Source organism: Balaenoptera musculus, chromosome 17 (assembly GCF_009873245.2).
Source record: "Balaenoptera musculus isolate JJ_BM4_2016_0621 chromosome 17, mBalMus1.pri.v3, whole genome shotgun sequence".
In the NCBI taxonomy this organism is placed as follows: Eukaryota; Metazoa; Chordata; class Mammalia; order Artiodactyla; family Balaenopteridae; genus Balaenoptera; species Balaenoptera musculus.
In genome coordinates, this window is record NC_045801.1 from 19,558,742 (window position 1) to 19,576,619 (window position 17,878).

The 17,878-nt window shown below is 38.6% G+C and overlaps 1 protein-coding gene across 8 annotated transcripts in view; it reads left to right on the forward strand.

Annotated features, from left to right (window-relative positions):
- Nucleotides 1-17,878, forward strand: part of ENPP2 (ectonucleotide pyrophosphatase/phosphodiesterase 2) — a 105,556-nt gene that overhangs the window by 79,782 nt on the left and 7,896 nt on the right. For 4 of the 8 annotated variants that reach the window (XM_036830746.1, XM_036830745.1, XM_036830751.1 and 1 more), the window contains 8 exons: nt 1,823-1,910; nt 2,075-2,162; nt 3,284-3,468; nt 6,021-6,072; nt 11,873-11,947; nt 13,274-13,410; nt 14,385-14,520; nt 15,209-15,286. In XM_036830746.1, coding sequence (XP_036686641.1) covers nt 1,823-1,910; nt 2,075-2,162; nt 3,284-3,468; nt 6,021-6,072; nt 11,873-11,947; nt 13,274-13,410; nt 14,385-14,520; nt 15,209-15,286 — 839 coding nt within the window. The remainder of the gene's footprint in view (nt 1-1,822; nt 1,911-2,074; nt 2,163-3,283; nt 3,469-6,020; nt 6,073-11,872; nt 11,948-13,273; nt 13,411-14,384; nt 14,521-15,208; nt 15,287-17,878) is intronic. The other 4 variants (XM_036830749.1, XM_036830753.1, XM_036830748.1 and 1 more) reach the window with 3 other exon arrangements.

Consider the following 17,878-nt stretch of genomic DNA (forward strand, 5'->3'; position numbering starts at 1 on the left):
GACACATGTGACAAATACACAAATATCCTACCGTAACTGTCAGGGGGTACATAGAGTTAAATATGTAGGATTGTGAAGAGATACGTATGTAAACTAGAAATTATTGAGATCATTTAGAACAGACATGGGGAGTCTTCAAGGAAAAGTTACAAAAATGTGACCAAAATGGCTTGGCTGAGTATGTCTGAGTATGGGATGGCTTGGAAGAGAGAGCAAATTTGTACCGTTTGTAGGTTTCAACGAAGAAAACTTGGGAGTTGAGTAGGAGTTAAGTAAAAGATGAAGATAGTTGAGCAAATGAGTGTAGACCAAAGCCAGGCATTTTAATTAGCAGTAAATCTTTTCAACTTATATCTTGCACTGTTGAGTTATTATATGCACATATCTTATTATCCCAAGCTGAAAGTACTTTTCCTAAGAGCAAAGACCCCAAAGTTTAATTTCTTTGTTTTCCCCCAAGCACTTTACTTCAGTGCAATGTACCTATAGGTACTTAGGAAATATTTGTCTTAATAAACATGAAAGTGTTTTGGAAAAGTGCTGCATGACTCTAAGCAAAAGGCATCTTCCTGTCCCAACAAAGAAGCTCAGATGCTTTTGATGTCTAGAGAGCAAGGTTTCCGTTTTCTATTTCTAAATGGAGGTACTGTCTAGGTGAGGCTTGGCTCTTGTTAGCTATGCCACTATTACATATGTTAAGCTTATGACTCAGTTATGTTCTCTAGTGGTATTACTAGGTAAATTTGTTGACAGGTAAATTTGTATGCAAACATTTTTATAGAATACAGATCTCCATTCATTGATTAAACATCACATATTTTTAAAGTGCCAACTGTGTGCTTAGCATGAAGCATAGTGATGGCTATGTAGAAATGAACCAGACAAACACGGCCCCAGAGTGGAGAGTCTTACAGTCCTGGAGCTAGTGAAGCACATAGGCAGACAGTTGAAGCTTTGTGGCAGCCCTGCATCGAGAGTCTATAGGTGACATTTTTCCAACAGCACTATTTTTTTTTAAAATTTATTTATTTATTCATTTTTTGGCTGTGCTGGGTCTTCGTTTCTGCGCGAGGGCTTTCTCCAGTTGCGGCAAGCGGGGGCCACTCTTATCACAGTGCGGGGGCCACTCTTCATCGTGGTGCGCGGGCCTCTCACTATCGCGGCCTCTCTTGTTGCGGAGCACAGGCTCCAGACACGCAGGCTCAGTAGTTGTGGCTCACGGGCCCAGTTGCTCCGCGGCATGTGGGATCCTCCCAGACCAGGGCTCGAACCCGCGTCCCCTGCATTGGCAGGCGGATTCTTAACCACTGCGCCACCAGGGAAGCCCCCAGCACTATTTTTAAATTAAGGTATGTGTGTTGTTGTTTTAGACATCATAATGCTATTGCATACTTAATATAGTATAGTGTAAATATACCTTTTCTATGCACTGGGAAAACAAAAACTTCATGTGACTCAGTTTACTGCGATGTTCTCTTTATTGTGGTGGTCTGGAATTGAACGTGCAGTATCTACAAGGTGTGTCTGTACCTGTGACCTCGTGCTTTGCAAGCACGAGGCATGAGGAGGGGACCAGGACTTCAGGTTCCAACTTGTCCTGGGCTGATTGTCAAAGCAAAAGCACTTGGGGCAAAAGAACAGCATCATGTTTTCATCACCACAGGAATGATGCAATTACAATGAGAAGAATATACTTGTAAGATCCACTCCTTAGAGATATTTTTTGTGCACTGGTTTTTTTTGTTTTTGTTTTTTGTTTTTTTTAAAAATCAGAATGATTTCATGAGAAATCCTGACTGATTGTACAATTGTTTCACTCTAGGAAAACTTTGGATGTTTATAAGAAACCATCGGGAAAATGTTTTTTCCAGGGAGACCATGGATTTGATAACAAGGTCAACAGTATGCAGGTATGCTCCTGGAACTGTGAATCGAAGTGTGTTTTAGTGACTCCAAGAAGGGATGGGAATGGTGGTGTGAGTGAAGCTTGCAAAGTATTTAGAAATCGAGGAAGGGTTGCTACTAGATATTAGCAATGCCTAATTGTTTTGTTTGTCTTCTTTTCTTTTGGAAGACTGTTTTCGTAGGTTATGGCCCAACATTTAAGTACAAGACTAAAGTGCCTCCATTTGAAAACATTGAACTTTACAATGTCATGTGTGGTAAGTCACTTATTTCATCAAAACCAAGAAAACAATCTTGAGTTAACGTATGAACTTCTTTCAATGTCAGAGAAAGAAATGAGGTGTCTGTTTTCTGGGATCACCTCATCTTTTCACACACAAAAAATGTGGTAATTTGCCCATTGGTTCAAGAGACAGAATATCATCCCCTTCTAAGGCTTCTTTGTCTTCCGTCAACAGTTGACTAACGGGGAGTTTTCATAGTGTTGCTGTTGGCAGTCTCTGGCTGATCTAACATAGCATTACAGTTTGACACCAATGGTCAGAGGCTGGGTAAAGCAAGAGTTCGGCACAGAGCTTTCTCCCACCTCCATCTCTCCCATTGCAGTCCAGTTAAAATTTCGCCAGCTTGTATCCTGGCCAGCTATTTATGTACTCCTAATTATTTTTCTTCCTTGAGTTTCTAGTTGCTGAATGAGGACAACTTTTCCTATTTAGTAAGGGAGTGCCAGTCTGGTGGTTAGAGGGGGAGTCTGAAAGTCGGGTCTCCTGGGTTCTTTTCCCATCTTGGCTGCTGGCTCTCCCCTGCCCCACCTCTCAGCTTAGGCAAGTCACTGTATGCTCGCTTGGCAACCATTTCACTTGCTGTGAAATCAGCCTGTTCATTTCACAGCGGCACTTTAGGGCCCAAGGCCAAAACCTCTTCTTGTCCCCGTACTTCTGTGGAGTGCATGAGAGGGCAGACTAGAGGTTATTTATTGATTATAAGTCCCACTTCAAAATTCGGGATAAAAAGTCTCCTTAGACTTTTAGAGAAGCAGAAGGGCAATGATACTGACGCTGATGGTCCTTGGGTTGTAACTATCACAGACACAGGCAGTAGCTAAGTAAGGCCCTATTTCTTCACTCTCTCTTTTTGGAAATGTCTCTCTTTATAATCAAGCAATGAACATACTATTTCAGAAAGTTGTTGCCAAGACGTGATCAGGCAAGAATGATTTAGGAAGTAAGAAGCTAGCCTACAGTCTAAATTTGGTTTTATTCTATTCTAATTCGTGTTCCAAGTTTTCAGGCCCTTGGAAGGTGAATGGTTTTGACTCTCCCTATACCTCATCAAAAATATTTACAAAGTACCTGGCTCTTTTCTTTCTTCTCATCAGATCTCCTGGGATTGAAACCAGCTCCTAATAATGGGACTCATGGAAGTTTGAACCATCTCCTGCGTACTAACACTTTCAGACCAACCATGCCAGAGGAAGTTACCAGACCCAATTACCCAGGGATTATGTACCTTCAGTCTGATTTTGACCTGGGCTGTACCTGTGATGATAAGGTAGAGCCAAAGGTAGAAATAATTTTTAATGTTTATCATGGAGGAGCCTTTTGGGTGTAGAGCAGTGCCGTCCAATAGAACTTTCTGTGATGATGTGAATGGTATATCTGTACTGTCCAGAATGGTAGTCACTGGTCAGGTGTAGCTTTTGAACACTTGGAACTAAGTTTTTAATTTCGTTTAGTGACTTTAAGTTTAAAGAGCCGTATGTGGCTCATGGCTACCATATTGGACAGCCCAGGGATAGATAATGAAGAACAAAAAGTAAAATTCATAATGCTATTCTGTGGAGTCACAATTCCCAACCAAAATGAGTTTTTTCTTTTTTTTTCTCAACCTGGATCACATGTCTATCAGTCATGGTCCCAATAAGGAACAGATGGCCCATTTAGAAGAGGTTTTTAAAGAAGGTTTAAAGGGATTTTTTCAATCACATTTAATGAGAAGACTATTTCAAAGGCTGGCAGGGTAGAGGGAAATCAGTGAGGGATGCTGAAGTACCCTGGGGCTAATAGGGTACCAATCCTAGGTCTCAACAATAAAGGGAGGGAGCAGTTACTGGCACATGGAGAAAGAGCTATATAGGAAGGAACAACGGAATTTGGTAGATGGGTGCAGCAAACGCACTGCAACCTGGTAGAGGGGAAGCTGGGGGAGTAAATCCACCCCTCCCAATCCCCTGCTGGTACCTCTCATTGTTGGAGCCCAGCTGGAGGGCAAGCTCGCTCTTTGATGAGTCCCTAGAGATCAGTCTCCCAGGGCACAGAGCAGGGTAAGGAAGGGTGTGGCAGGGCGGGCGTTGGGGGTGCTGATAGGGACTACCCAGCACCTCGTGTTTGGACAGTTATTGAAACAAGCAAACTACACATGTTCAGTAATGATTGGCTTATTGAATTTTATATCGATCAAAGACCTTTTAGAGTTGCCCATCAGTGCTTCTGACAGCAAGATACAACCAGTGTTACCACTAACACTGGTTAGTGGTTGAGAGGGTTCCAACACAAAGCAAAGCAATTTTATTTTTGCATGTGTGGTTTTATTACAGGCAAATGTGTGATCTTTCTATTAGACCTCAGAAAATAATTTTACTACTGGTCTATCCCCCTCCCCTACCATTTGCTACCTTCTAGGATTCCTAGGGGCCTAGGAGCCACAGTTTGGGAGGCCCACCATGGGAGGAAGTTTGCTCTTCTTCCCTACCTCCTTCCCTTTATTAATCCTTCCTACTTTAGCTCCTGATAAGAAATAACAGGGCTAATTAGTATAAAGTAGGTAATTCTAAGACCTCAGCTGGAGGAGCTGAGTTGCCAAAGTCAACAGGAAGTGGTCTTTGAAGTGAATTCTAGTTATATTTTTAGACGCATCTATTAACTGTATCTTGTTTTCTGAATTACCTTTCTTCTGGGAAGCAAGAAATAGTTTGGTTATTTTATCTTAAACCATTTTAGAGGGATTCTAGATCATCTTTATTTTGTCAGTGGGTTTCTCCAAAAGACTATTTTCCTTTTCTTAAAAAAAAAATACAGACATACTGAAAAGGTATAGAGATTAATAAAATGAATACTTCAATACACACATTGTGAGAAAGAAAACATTACAGATCGAATGGAAGCTCCATGTGACATCCCACACCCCAATCCCACTTCCTTTCTACCCCAAAGGTAACTAATATCCTGAATATAGTGTATATAATTGCCATGTAGGCCTCTATACTTTCACTCCATACATATGTATCTCTTAAATAATGTATTAACTAATTTTTAGTGTATAGTTCCCTAAAATAACCTATAGGATAGCTTTGGGTATTTTATATTTTTATGTAAATGCTGTTTTACTATATGTATCCCGCATTTATTTGTTCATCCTTGTATTTTTGAGATTTATGCATGTTAATATGTGAAGTTTTAGCTCATTCATTTTTACCGCTAATAATTAATATTTAATTATATAATTACACCATCATGATTCTATTCATTTTCCTATCTGAGAACATTTGGTAATTTCCAATTGTTAGTTCTTCCAAACAATGCTGCAGTAGACATTACCGCAAATGTCTTTTTGTACACGTACGCTAGAGTGTCTCTAGAATATATAGTGGGAGATGGAGTTGCTGAGCCGTGACTTTTCAGAACTGCTGAGTCGTTATGTTTCAGCTTTAGAAAAAGCAATTTCATAACTTGGTTTGGGAATCACTTTAGTGTACCTAGAGATTAATCCGAAATATTGAGGCAATATTCGAATTAATTTACATATATGCACCCTAATCATTGTTGTCGACATGGGAGGTTGGTAACATGATTACTCACACTTCTAAGGAAAGGAAACAAAATCATGGAGAAATTAAATAACATATTCGTGACCATAGATCACTAGGAAGTGGAGCCTAAAATTTCATTTTGAGATAAAGTAGTAATACTCTACAGAGTTTATGATATTGATGAAGTTTAGGATCCTGTTTTGAATTTAGCTGGGTACTAAATAGAGAGAAGGGTGCTGGAGAGAAAAAACATTTCTGATTTGCTTTGTCTTCTCTTTTCTTTTTTTTTTGGCTTTCACACATGAAGAACAAATTGGATGAACTCAACAAACGCCTTCATATAAAAGGGTCTACAGAAGGTAAGGAGTTGATGGAAAAAACAACCAGATAAGTTTTGTTTTCTAGCTTCCAAAAATTGGAGAAACTTCTTATTTACTTCATAGTGTAAGCACAATTTTTTTTAAAATTCGAATTTGGATTGCAAAGTGATTTTTATACCATCTGGCAAAAGGTATTGGTTTATTCTATGTACACAGGATGCCAGCTGTATAATAAGTCAGAAAAGTTCCATTACCTTTTTTTTTCCTCAATAGCTTTTAAGCCCTCTGAAAAGCAGAGGGCTTAAATATACCATTGTGCATCTGATGGGTCATAAGTTAAGGTGCTGATGGGGACTTCAATGAAGGGAATGAAAGTCACAATTATAAATGGTAACAGCTGGTACCTCTACTGAAGCTTACCGACCTGCAGAGTCAGTGTGTATGTTACGGGAAGGGATGCACAGAAGGAACCAAATCAGAAATCTCTCTTCAAAGAAGGATTATCTTGAGCTATAACTCATTTTCTTATTTTAAGTACAATAATAACCCTCCTGTATTAGTCAACTTTTGCAAGCTTGTGATGAAAAAGAGAATCTCAGTGGTCTGTGCATTTCTCGTTCATATTTCAGGATGCTGACTCTAGGCCAAGTATGGCTCTGCCCCATGTGTACTTTTTATTCTGGAATCTAGGCTGAAGGAGCAGCCCCTAGCTGGGACATGCCCTTCTCGTGGCAGAGGGAAAAGAGGAATGGCAGAACCAGGCAATGGGTCTCAACACTTCTGCTTTGATGAGGCATCTGTCACTTCCATTTCCAGTTCATTGGTGAAAATAGGGCACATGAAACCAGTGGAGTAGGGAAGTATATTCTTTCCACAAGGACACTGTCCTACAAGTCACTTGGCAATGCGTAGAAGTACACAATCCTTTACAAAAGAGCAGTAAATAATTAGGAACAATAATGCAATCTACCACATAAGCTCTTCCTTCTGGTTTTGAAATCCAAGGAAAATTAGAAGAGATTAGAAGAAGAGGGAAAGGCTCCTACACAGGTTACTACAGCAGATGGGATAGCATCTTGTAACAGCAAGGGAATGACCAAAAGTGTATTAAAAAGAAGACAGAAATCAAGCACAGCAGCCCAAGTCACGCAGTAAAGATGCACGTAGTCAAATTCTCTTGAGAACATTACTTGAGTTATTAGCTTACATATGGTTCTATTTATCATACGTGCCATTTCCAGTCTGATTAAGTAAAGGTTGAGGAAACCAGCGGAATATTTTATTTACTTGACTTATTTCCCCTCTTTATAAAGATCTTCATGTTTTTTCTTCTTCTCTTTCTGCATCATCACCCTCCTGCTTCTCTCTTTGATGATAGAACACACAGACTCTTTGGCATGTAATTGGATGAACACGGCTTTCGAGATAGGACTTAGTTGATGGAAGGTACACAAATCCTTCACAAATCTAGAAGTGATTTGAAATGTTTGACATCGAACCTCTAGTGGACTGCGGTGTCATTAGAATTGGAAAAATTACAATGCTGCCAGGATCAAGGAGTATGGAGTCTCATGATTTGAGTTTTTCAAATATTCACTCACCAAGGCAGAGAAATATTACTGAGATGTTTCTCTTCTAAAAGTCACTAATGAAATAGTTAATTATGATAACTTTGAATGGACTCTAATGTTTTTGCTGATTCAAGCTCTGACTATTCATGGTCCTAAAACATTTCCATCTGGGAAAAAAATCTTTCATTTAGTTTTTTCGTGGCAGTGTGCTCATAGGACAAAACCAGTCCCACAAGTCAGCATAAGCAGCGGCCTCAAACTTCTGAGCATGAAAATAAGAGGCATCTTCCAGGTGAATCACTGACTCTCAGGGCTGGAAAGAGCCATAGTTATTGACCTCACCGCTCCATTGCTCTGCTCAGAGGTGAATATGTGTCTTATCTCTAGATGATTTTATGTCACCGAGGCTTAAAGTTTATATACTTTCATGGAAATGGACCCTCATGTGTATTTGTTGAGCGCCTACCCTGGGCTGGGAGCTGATTTCTCTGAGACATCTGGTTCTGTCAGCTGTGTCACCAATAGTTTCCAGCATGTGACTTCACAACGGTGACATAAAATGTTAGGGGAGGATCATGGTAGCACACCTTCTTGGTCTGCTCATGGCCTAATGGGACAGTCTCTAATGATACAAGAGAGACTTTATTTATTTTTATTATAATTAACAGTTTAATATTCAATAGACTTTTGGTAAAGTTGTTTAAGTTTATACAGCATTGTTTTGTATGTGTGCACAATAATGGCTATTTGCAATTGCCAATAACTGGAGTGATACAAGATAGACTTTAAACTATTACATGAAATTCAAATAATTATATATCATTGTCTTATTATGTGCAAAGCATTTGCTTGTTTAGATTCTAGGATATGGGTAAGCCTCGGTGTTCTCTCTCCTGTCTCTTTCTCTCTCTCTCTGTCTCTTGGTGTCTGTCTCCTTAAGGGTCTTGTCTCAGTCATTTCTTCAACTGCAAAGTGACATTTTCTTGGTCTGAGTTCTTTCAGGCCTTTATGGTGTGTCCTGGGTCATAAGTCTAGTCCCCCACTGGAAATAGTCAATGTCTGCTCTGCTGGAGTAGAACCTCATGAATTCGAGGTGCTGTGTGTGTTATGCTCAGAGTAATCATTTCCCCCTTCTGGCTATCTCTAATATATATTGAGGCTTTTAAACCATTTTGTAGACCTCAAGTTCTATACAAATGTAAAGTTGTATTATTTTCCTGCTTAGTTTTTTTAAAAAATACACCTATAGGTAGCTGATTTTTTCAGAATAAACCACAGGCCCTGCCCATTCCATTTGTAACATTCATATGTAACTGGTTTAATGTCATGTGACATAAAACCACTCATACATCTGTACCAAACACACATGTAAAAGCTATGCATTCCAACAGTGAAACAACCCAGGGTAAATTTGAGGTAACAAAACAGTGGTATATTAAATTAATCTTAGGCTATTATAAGATTTAGTATTATAAATACTAAACTTACAGAATCAAGTCCTTTACTAAAATGAAGAGGAAGAATAAATATGAGCTTCAAAAATTGTGATCTAAAATGCTTGCTAAAGCTTTAATATTTCTACATTTGTAGTGAATTCCGGATCTTAATTGCATGGCTGCTTTTCTGGATCACATGTATGTAATGTCTTGGCAAACTTATTGAATTTTCATTTTGTAATCCATGAATCAATGGATAAATGAATGAATGAAATGGAAATATTTAAATTTCTCACAGCAAGCAATTCTGGCCCTAGAGCCAGGTGTAATTTTTACTGTAAGAATAATTGCACTATTTATTTTCACTTTAGTCTTTTCTCTACTAGCATTGCTAAACCATGTTTTGTATTTTCTTAGTCAGGTCGGCATTCACTATCATCTTTGTGAGAAAGGGAATTAAACATCATTTTAACACCTATGTGTTTGGCTCCTTATCACACACCATGAGAAATTAGTTTGGTTAGAAAAACGACTTAAACACTAGTAATTCTTGTTAACTTTAAAGCAGTCCTGAATAGCTAGAGAGGGAATATTAGGCAGGTCATACCTAGAAAGCCAGTTCTTGAAAGTCATAAAGAACAGTATTTTTAAAAAATAAAACAATCATTTATTTATCCACATAGATATTTGGCATTGTTGGAGGTAGAGATACAATGGTAAACAAAATAGATAAAATCCGTGTCCTCATTAAGTTATTATTTTATTGTGAGATTTAGCCAGTTGATGAATTATAGCGTAGTGTTTTAAGGGTTGAGGTAAGAAAGAACAGGACCCTACCAGAGGCATCAAATCTAATCCCAGAGGAGGTTGACATGGCAGTAAATGCTAGTAGACACTTCTAAGGCAAAGGAAGAGAAAGGATGTAGGAAAAGGAAAGACCTTGGGTAGAGATTTTGTGGTAAAATGTAAGAGCATATTATTGTGGGAGTAGATGTTTAAAACAAAAACAAAAAAGAGGAGAGATTTTCATGTGGCTCTCAAGTCAGCCAGCTAATCTGTGGGAATATGAATCAGGAAGCTGAAGAGGGAAAAGAAACACACACTCAAGTCTGGATGACCAAGTTTTGGAAGACAAAAAGAATGAGCACTGGGGAAGTCCACACCACTTAAAAAGATTTGCCTCACAGTATTTTGCCAACGTGGTATCTGGAGGAGAACCGTGGCATGTACCAAAAATGCCAGCCACTATTGTAAACAGGGAACTGGGGTGTGGAATGGAGGCTCTGTCTGGAATTTCATGGAGTAGGAACCCAGCCTAGGAAGACACAAGCTATACTAGATCCCTGTCAAGAAATCACGAGGAACATATTTCAAAAGCAGAAGCTTGCAGGCTCATCTCCAGGGTGGCTGGTCTCTAGATGAAGCACTTACGTATCCAAAGACTGAGCTTCAAGTACACTTTTGTGGCTCAACAAGGGACTTTTTGCTAAACAGAAATGCAATGGGTGACTTGTCTAAGATGTCATATGGAGTAGCAGGTTGTGACCAAGAACGTGTGATTGTTTGATACCCTGATAAACTGAAAAAGGGAAATCTAAATTTTGTTTCTGGACCTTAAAGTGTTTCTTACTGCAAAGATGATTTCACCTCTTTCTTAGATGAAACTATTATGCAACAGGAAGACCCAAGTAGATTCTTTGGGTCAGTTGGGGAACTTGGTTGGATATTAGGAGACTGCCAAAGCCACTACATTTTTTTTTCTTCATGTCATACATGCTCAGTTAACAATTGAGAAAAAGTTAGTCAGATAATGATATATTTGGGCTCCAACTGTGTGCCAAAAACTGCAGTTGTGCATATCTTGGGAGCTATGACACCCACATTTCACAAGAAAATTGAGTTTCTACATGCAGAGCAGAAGCATGAGTAGAGATGGAGAAGCTTAACTGGAGAAATCTTTCAGGAGAAAGTGACTCTTAAGATGTCTCTTCCCCTCTTGTCCTTTTCTCCCTCTCCTCCCCACGTCTCTTTCATGGGAGCTGAACTATGTGACCATATTATTTGTCATCCCCTTTTGAAGGTGAGAAGGACAATTATGCCAGGGCAACAGGCATAAATGGGATGTGGGGTGACTCTGGCTTAGCTTCATAAGTTCTGTAAGGACCGTACTGATGCCACCTCATCCCCATCTGTGGCATGCTTCATGCTCTGTGTTCCTGTTCCACTAGGTAGATATCTCTGATATAGTGAGCAGCATATTGCATTTGAGTTATTTATGCCATGTTTGTCTCTCCCGTTGAACCGTGAGCTTCTTGAGGGTAAAAGCTCTATCTTAATTGTCTTTACCAAGTATCTCTATTCCATAGCCCAAGGCCTGGCACAAAGAAGGTACTCAGTATATGTTTGATGAGGGGGGAATACATTAATGAAAAATTTGGAGGGAGATAAGTGACAGGACTGGTGGAGAAGTTATTCCCAGTAGAGAAAAGGAGTCATATATATATAATAGCATAGAGTTGTTGACAATGATTATGAGCAGTATTGCAAATCAATCAGCCTTCATGGAATGGAGTGCTATGTTGAGGAACGGTGAGAAATAAGGAGGAACCAGAGCTGGTGGAGTCTATAGATTGTCTAAGAGTGTTGACCGATGGCTGCTGTAAATGTTGCGTAGAGGAATATGGCTGCTCTTTCGTTGTCCTCTTAATGGGATAGATTGGATAATACGCCAGGTTTGCATTTGAGCTTGGAGGAATGTGTTGGGTAAGCATTAAAACCTGAATGATAAAAAGAGAATAGCTTCTCAAAGAATCTTGATACTTCTGCTTCCAGCTGAAACCAGGAAATTCAGAGGCAGCAAAAATGAAATCAAGGAAAACGTTAATGGAAATTTTGAACCTAGAAAAGGTTTGGTTTGAGTTTTGAAGGAAAGTCTGACCTGGTAAACTGCCCCCAAGTACTACTGTTATGATTTGCTGGCTTTTAATTTGTTCATTATATTTCATTTATATGATATTAGCATATTATGTTCTAATTCTTAGGGGTGGGTCCCCAAATTTGGCAGCTTTACCAAGACTTCTACATTTACTGCAATGCTGACAAAGCCCAACTACCCAGAACAGGCTTGTGCTGTTAACAGTGTGGGCTGTTTTGCCTCAAATCAGCAGTTCTACTTGGGAGGGTCTTGCAAAGTAATCTACAAAGGGTTTTCTCTGTTACTTGTGTAGAATGGTAATACTTTAATTAAAGCAACATGTATACATAATTTAATAAGTGATTGCCAGAACTGACATTTTTCTAATAGAAATAATAGTAAAAAAATTTTTTTGATTATCACTTAGGGGATCGTGAATTGCCAAAGCCTCAGTCTCTAAATATTTTGGTCTGCAGGACCCCAATTTCTATGAATCTATGGCAGTTCTGACTTTAGCCTGTCTAAAATGGGCAGATCAAGCTTGAGGCATTTATTGTGGGTGTAGAATGAAGGTTTGCACATTAATCTCTCATGTCTTCTTCTTAGAAGAATAAAGTTTCAAACCTTTATTTTTTCCTAAGAGGAGAGCTTTCTCGTAGGGGTCTGAATCTACATTCTGGGGTCTTAACTGAGTTCTTTGGTAACCGATGACCTCCCTTTTGTATTTAAAGGACCCCCTTGAATGCCACTTATTTTATCTATACATGTTCCTTTAAGTTCTTACCTAAAGAGTTTTCCTCCATGTCACAAAGCTACTTACTTTAAATGCTCATTAGTACTCACTTTTTATGCTGAAATAATACATATTTGAGTTGCAGTTTACAAATAATGATCAAAGAGTACCTTCCTCTTAATTAAATCATTGGTTAATTTGATGAGCCTTTCCAGGGTCAAATGAATTAATTCTATAAAATCTAATTGTCTTGACTTCCCATTCAGCTGAATCATTTCAAAATTTAATAAATAATTTTCTTTCCCATACAGATTGAAATTCTTTATAACTGGAAAAAAAACCATTAAAATAAATATGGTATTTACATTACAGTTTTGATATCTGTAAGCCTTGACCCACGCTTAGGTGATCAAATAAACCACAGAAGTGTTAGGAAAACTAACCTGATTAAATTAAGGAGAAGGAGCTACATTATTAATAAGTAAGCAAGCAAATTGTGGACAATTTGACTCCCTTCCAATATTTCTTTAACATTTGATGTACAGTTTAATATGTGTTTAAGACACTTTATTTTTTTCTTTCCTAGAGAGACACCTCCTCTATGGACGGCCTGCAGTGCTTTATCGGACTAGATATGATATCTTATATCACACTGACTTTGAAAGCAGTTATAGTGAAATATTCCTAATGCCACTCTGGACATCGTACACTGTTTCCAAACAGGTCATTGAGAAAACTGGGTTTCATGTTCTTCATGTCATTACGCTCCTTGCCTTAATATAATGATTGTTTGCGGAACAGAATTGTCTTAGAAAAGATTTTAAGTTTTCCTGATGGAAGAAATCCTATATTGGATCTGTTGTAAAATATTTTGAATTAGACTTTCTGCAATGTTCTAAAAACTTCATGGTAATAGGTGAAATAGCATAGCATACTAATTCTTTTAGTTTTTTTTACTCTGCTTGTCATGGCCCACTAGCTACACAAGCCACCAGTATCTGGCCATTTGTTTTAATAGACTTTACTTTCTAGAGCAGTTTTAGGTTCACAGCAAAACTGAATGGAAGGGACAGAAATTTCCCATATACCCACGGCTCCACACATGTATAGCCTGCCCCACTATCAACATCCTGTTCTTTTTTAATGAAGGTTTTATGTTGGGGTTTCAGTTTTGGTAAAGATGAGGTAGGAAAGTTTATATCAGGAATTAGAAAAATTCATTTGGCAGTTGAAGTATGTTTTTAAACTCTGAATACAAATGACTACTTCTACTGCCCCAAACACAGCTTCTTATTAACTTGTACTCAGGCACATACAATGCATATATAGTCTTTTTTTTTAAAATAGGAGATATGTCTGTATTATTTCTCAGAATATTATTTTTTTAGCTGTCTTCTGTGGAATCTCATTCATTATATCAACAGTGAGATTTCTGCCTTACGTATTATTGTTTTACCTAAGACTGATAAGAGAGTCCTGCTACTAAAAAAATAAGAGTTAAAAAATTACTGGCTTAGTGCGTTTAAAACTGAGGTCCTTAAAAAAGAAAAAAGAGTCAATATCAGAATATGAGCTATACTGAAAGGTAATGGGGTTTTGATTCTGGCTGTTTGGAACCAATCTGGCTTCAGTGTTTCCCTGTTGGTTTGGTGTTGTCTCTGCCATGGCATTGCTGACTACCTGTGACTACCATACAGGCTGAGGTCTCTGGCATCCCTGAACACCTGACCAATTGCGTCCGGCCTGATGTCCGTGTTTCTCCGAGTTTCAGTCAGAGCTGTTTGGCCTACAAAAATGATAAACAGATGTCCTATGGATTCCTCTTTCCTCCTTGTAAGTTACAGAATAGCAGGATCTGACCATTCTAGAGGGATGTTATTTTGTGGAGTGTGGCGTGTGCAACTTGGTATTTAGGATTTCAGTGGTTTTTAGGTTTTCTAAAAAACCTAAAAACCAGAGGGGCGCTCAAGAGATTGAGGAGATGAACTTCTCTGGGAGCCTTCCAAAAGCAGCCAGAAAAGAGACCAGCTTTCAAAAATCCTATTCCCAGGGAATTCTAAAATGCAAGGGAATATTCTGTGTGTCACCTGACATCATTAAATGAGCATCTGAAAGTGAAATAGGAAATTATTGACATAAATCTTTTAAATAATACTATAGAGGTGATCTCTTAAGAATACATGAAGCCCTTTAATTCTCTCTCATTACCTTGATGACATTTTTTTAAAAGTCCAAATTATGCTAGTAAAATCAAGGAATTCTTTTACAAAATACTTAGTAGACCCAAGACTAAGTAGGAAGAAAAAGAATCATAAAAAATTTTTTAAGGAGAACTATTGAGTGAAGAAAAGAGATTGAGTGGGAAGGGAAGTAGGAAATGATATATAAAGAATGGGATAAGTAGGAATAAAAGAGTAGATCCATGCATTTCATGCTGTTTGGACCATTTTAGAAGATTCCTTTTTTTTATTGATGTCGATTTTATTATGTAATGGGCACTATTTGTTTTCCCAATGTTTAGATCTGAGCTCTTTACCAGAAGCTAAATATGATGCATTCCTTGTAACCAATATGGTTCCAATGTATCCTGCTTTCAAACGTAAGTCTAATATTTACCTAGTAGACTATTATTTGTGGAAAGAAATGTTTCTAAATTTACCACTTACCTTTCTTACCTCTCTATTCATTTTAATAATAATACCTTTCATGTGTTTAGCCTTTATAATTTTTGAAGAACTTTAATGTAAATTCTCTACTGCTAAGCCAAAATATGAATCTGTGAGGGAGCTTGGCAGGTTTTTTTATCCCTTGTTTATAATTAAGAAATTGAAGTCACAAGAAGTGACCCAGGTCATGAATGGCAGAAGCTGAGCTAAACCAAGTTTGTGCTTTCCTTCTAATCCAGTGTTCTCCCTATTTCAATGCTCAGTGGTTTAAAAGAGTCTTCTCTGTATTTTGGAGGCTACCTGACATTTAACAGCATCTGTATTTATTTATAGAATGTTACAGTAAAAGCCACTAACACCTTCTTCCTTTAGGGGGATGGTGATGTATTCTGAATATTGACCCTGAAAACCAGCAAGAGCTTAAAAGGTCTTCTGAATCATCAGAGAATTAAGTTCAGTTGGTTTTAGGGCTGTGCAAATTACATACACTCATAATTTCTTTGTATATGACATAAATATTTGTGGATGATAGTGATGAAATGAATGGTATAGGCACAGTGAGCCCCAGCCCCAAAACTGAGTTCTGGTCTCTGGAGTGTGAACACTGGCTATGTGATCATAGAAATGCCATTTAGCCTCTCATTTATAAAATTATGAGATTTGATTGCATGACTTCTATGGCTTATATGGATTTGTAACTTAACTGTCCAATGACAAAAACAGTCCATTTCCTATTTCTGCTAACAAAGAATTCACTCATTTGCCCATCCATCCATCTTCCATCCATCCATGCATCCCCCATCCATCCAACCATCCATGTATTCAAAGACAGAGAAAGCATTATAGAGTAGCTTTGACCTCCCTTTAGTTTATTTACAGTGAGCAGACATATATGCTTATAGGAAAGGTAGGAAAAGGAAACACTTCTACATAACTCCGCTTTCTAAAGGAGTATTGGGCTGTGTTACATGACTCTCAGGGCTGAAATAAAGTCTCAAAATAGGACACGAGATGGTGGAATGTCATCTACAGGGCTGGGCCTCCTCAACTTGACATTGGTGAAATGGCCAACACGGTTTAGAGAAAAAAAAAAATGTTTATTTGATGTCCTAAGCTAGTAAATAAAGGCTTATTCAAAGGTAGAATCTCTTGCATATGAGTGAAAAATTAAAGTATGCTTTTAGAAGGAGGTTTCCTGGTTTCTTCTCAGCCCCAGTTGAGAAATGTTTCACAAACCCACGTAGATCCATTTGTCCTAATATTACATGGAATGCAGCTTCATTGAATTTCCACAAATCAGGGTTTCCTGGATTTCTTTATCCTTTACTGATGCCTTTTTGACCAAGCAGCAATAAAGGAAGCACACGGTACCACCCTGAGGCTGGTGTGGCCAAAGGCCTTTCACAGAGGGCCCGCTGTTCTTCTTCACTAGGGGAATGGTGTTTTTCACATGCCACATTTCTGCGGGTTTGGCCTTTTGACTGTTCTCATTGTTATTTCTTTCCCTCTATGCCGCTCCAATTTTTATGCTTAAGTTAACATTTGAACTTCTTCCCCACTGTCCTCCTTTCTTTATTGCAAATAATTATCCATGGTATTTTGGCTCTGGTGGGCTGCTCTGTCTTTCTCATTTCGAATAGAGAATCAGCAGTTGAAGCACCATGGGAAAAATGCCCAAGCATTTTTTAATAAGGGGAGGTAAGAAATGATAACAGCCTGAACCTCAAAACCCCCATGTAGAATAGAGCATGGTAAGTTAAATCTAACATGTTAGAGCCAACTTCTTTGGTTTGCCTTTCCTGTCCTCTTCTGTTATTCCCTTCTTTTCCCTTTTCCATTCTGCCCCTCTCCTTCCCCTGTGATTGACCATCATGTAAATTGGAGCTAGCGAGGTCAAGGAAATCTTCTCTAGAGGATGACCATGAAAGTGAGAAATGAATAGTGGAGGAGAAACAAGGCATGCCTAGTCGGGGACGTGTTTTCCAGATAAAGGGAAAAGCATATGCAAAATCTTACTCGGAAACAAGTTTAGCGAGTAGGGGGACAGGAAGAAAGGCATGTACCTGAGGGGGAAAGGAATAGGAAGAAAAGTCATGGAGGGAGGCAAGGACCATGGTGGAAAGTTGGGATTTTATTCTAATTACAGTGAGAAATCATCTGGAGTGTTAGAGATGGGTGTTGCGGAAATGTGATGCAATCTGATTTATAGTGTAAAAGGATCCATCTGGCTACTCTAGAGAGAATGGGCTACAGGGAAGGAAGAGTTTCTCCCAAGGTGCCAAGTAGTCTTTTGTGGTAGTTCATTGCAAAGAGGATAGTGACTTAGACCAGGGTGGATGCAGTGAAAATTGTGAGGAGTGGTCAGATTTGGAAGACTGGGATGTATTTTGGAGGTAGCACTAACAGGACTTGTTCAGATGCATATGAAGTAAGGAGAGAAGTCAGGGATGAATCCTAAGATTTTGACCCGAACATCAGGGTGAGTGCGAGTGCCACTGGCTATGATGGAGAAGCCAAGAGTTGGA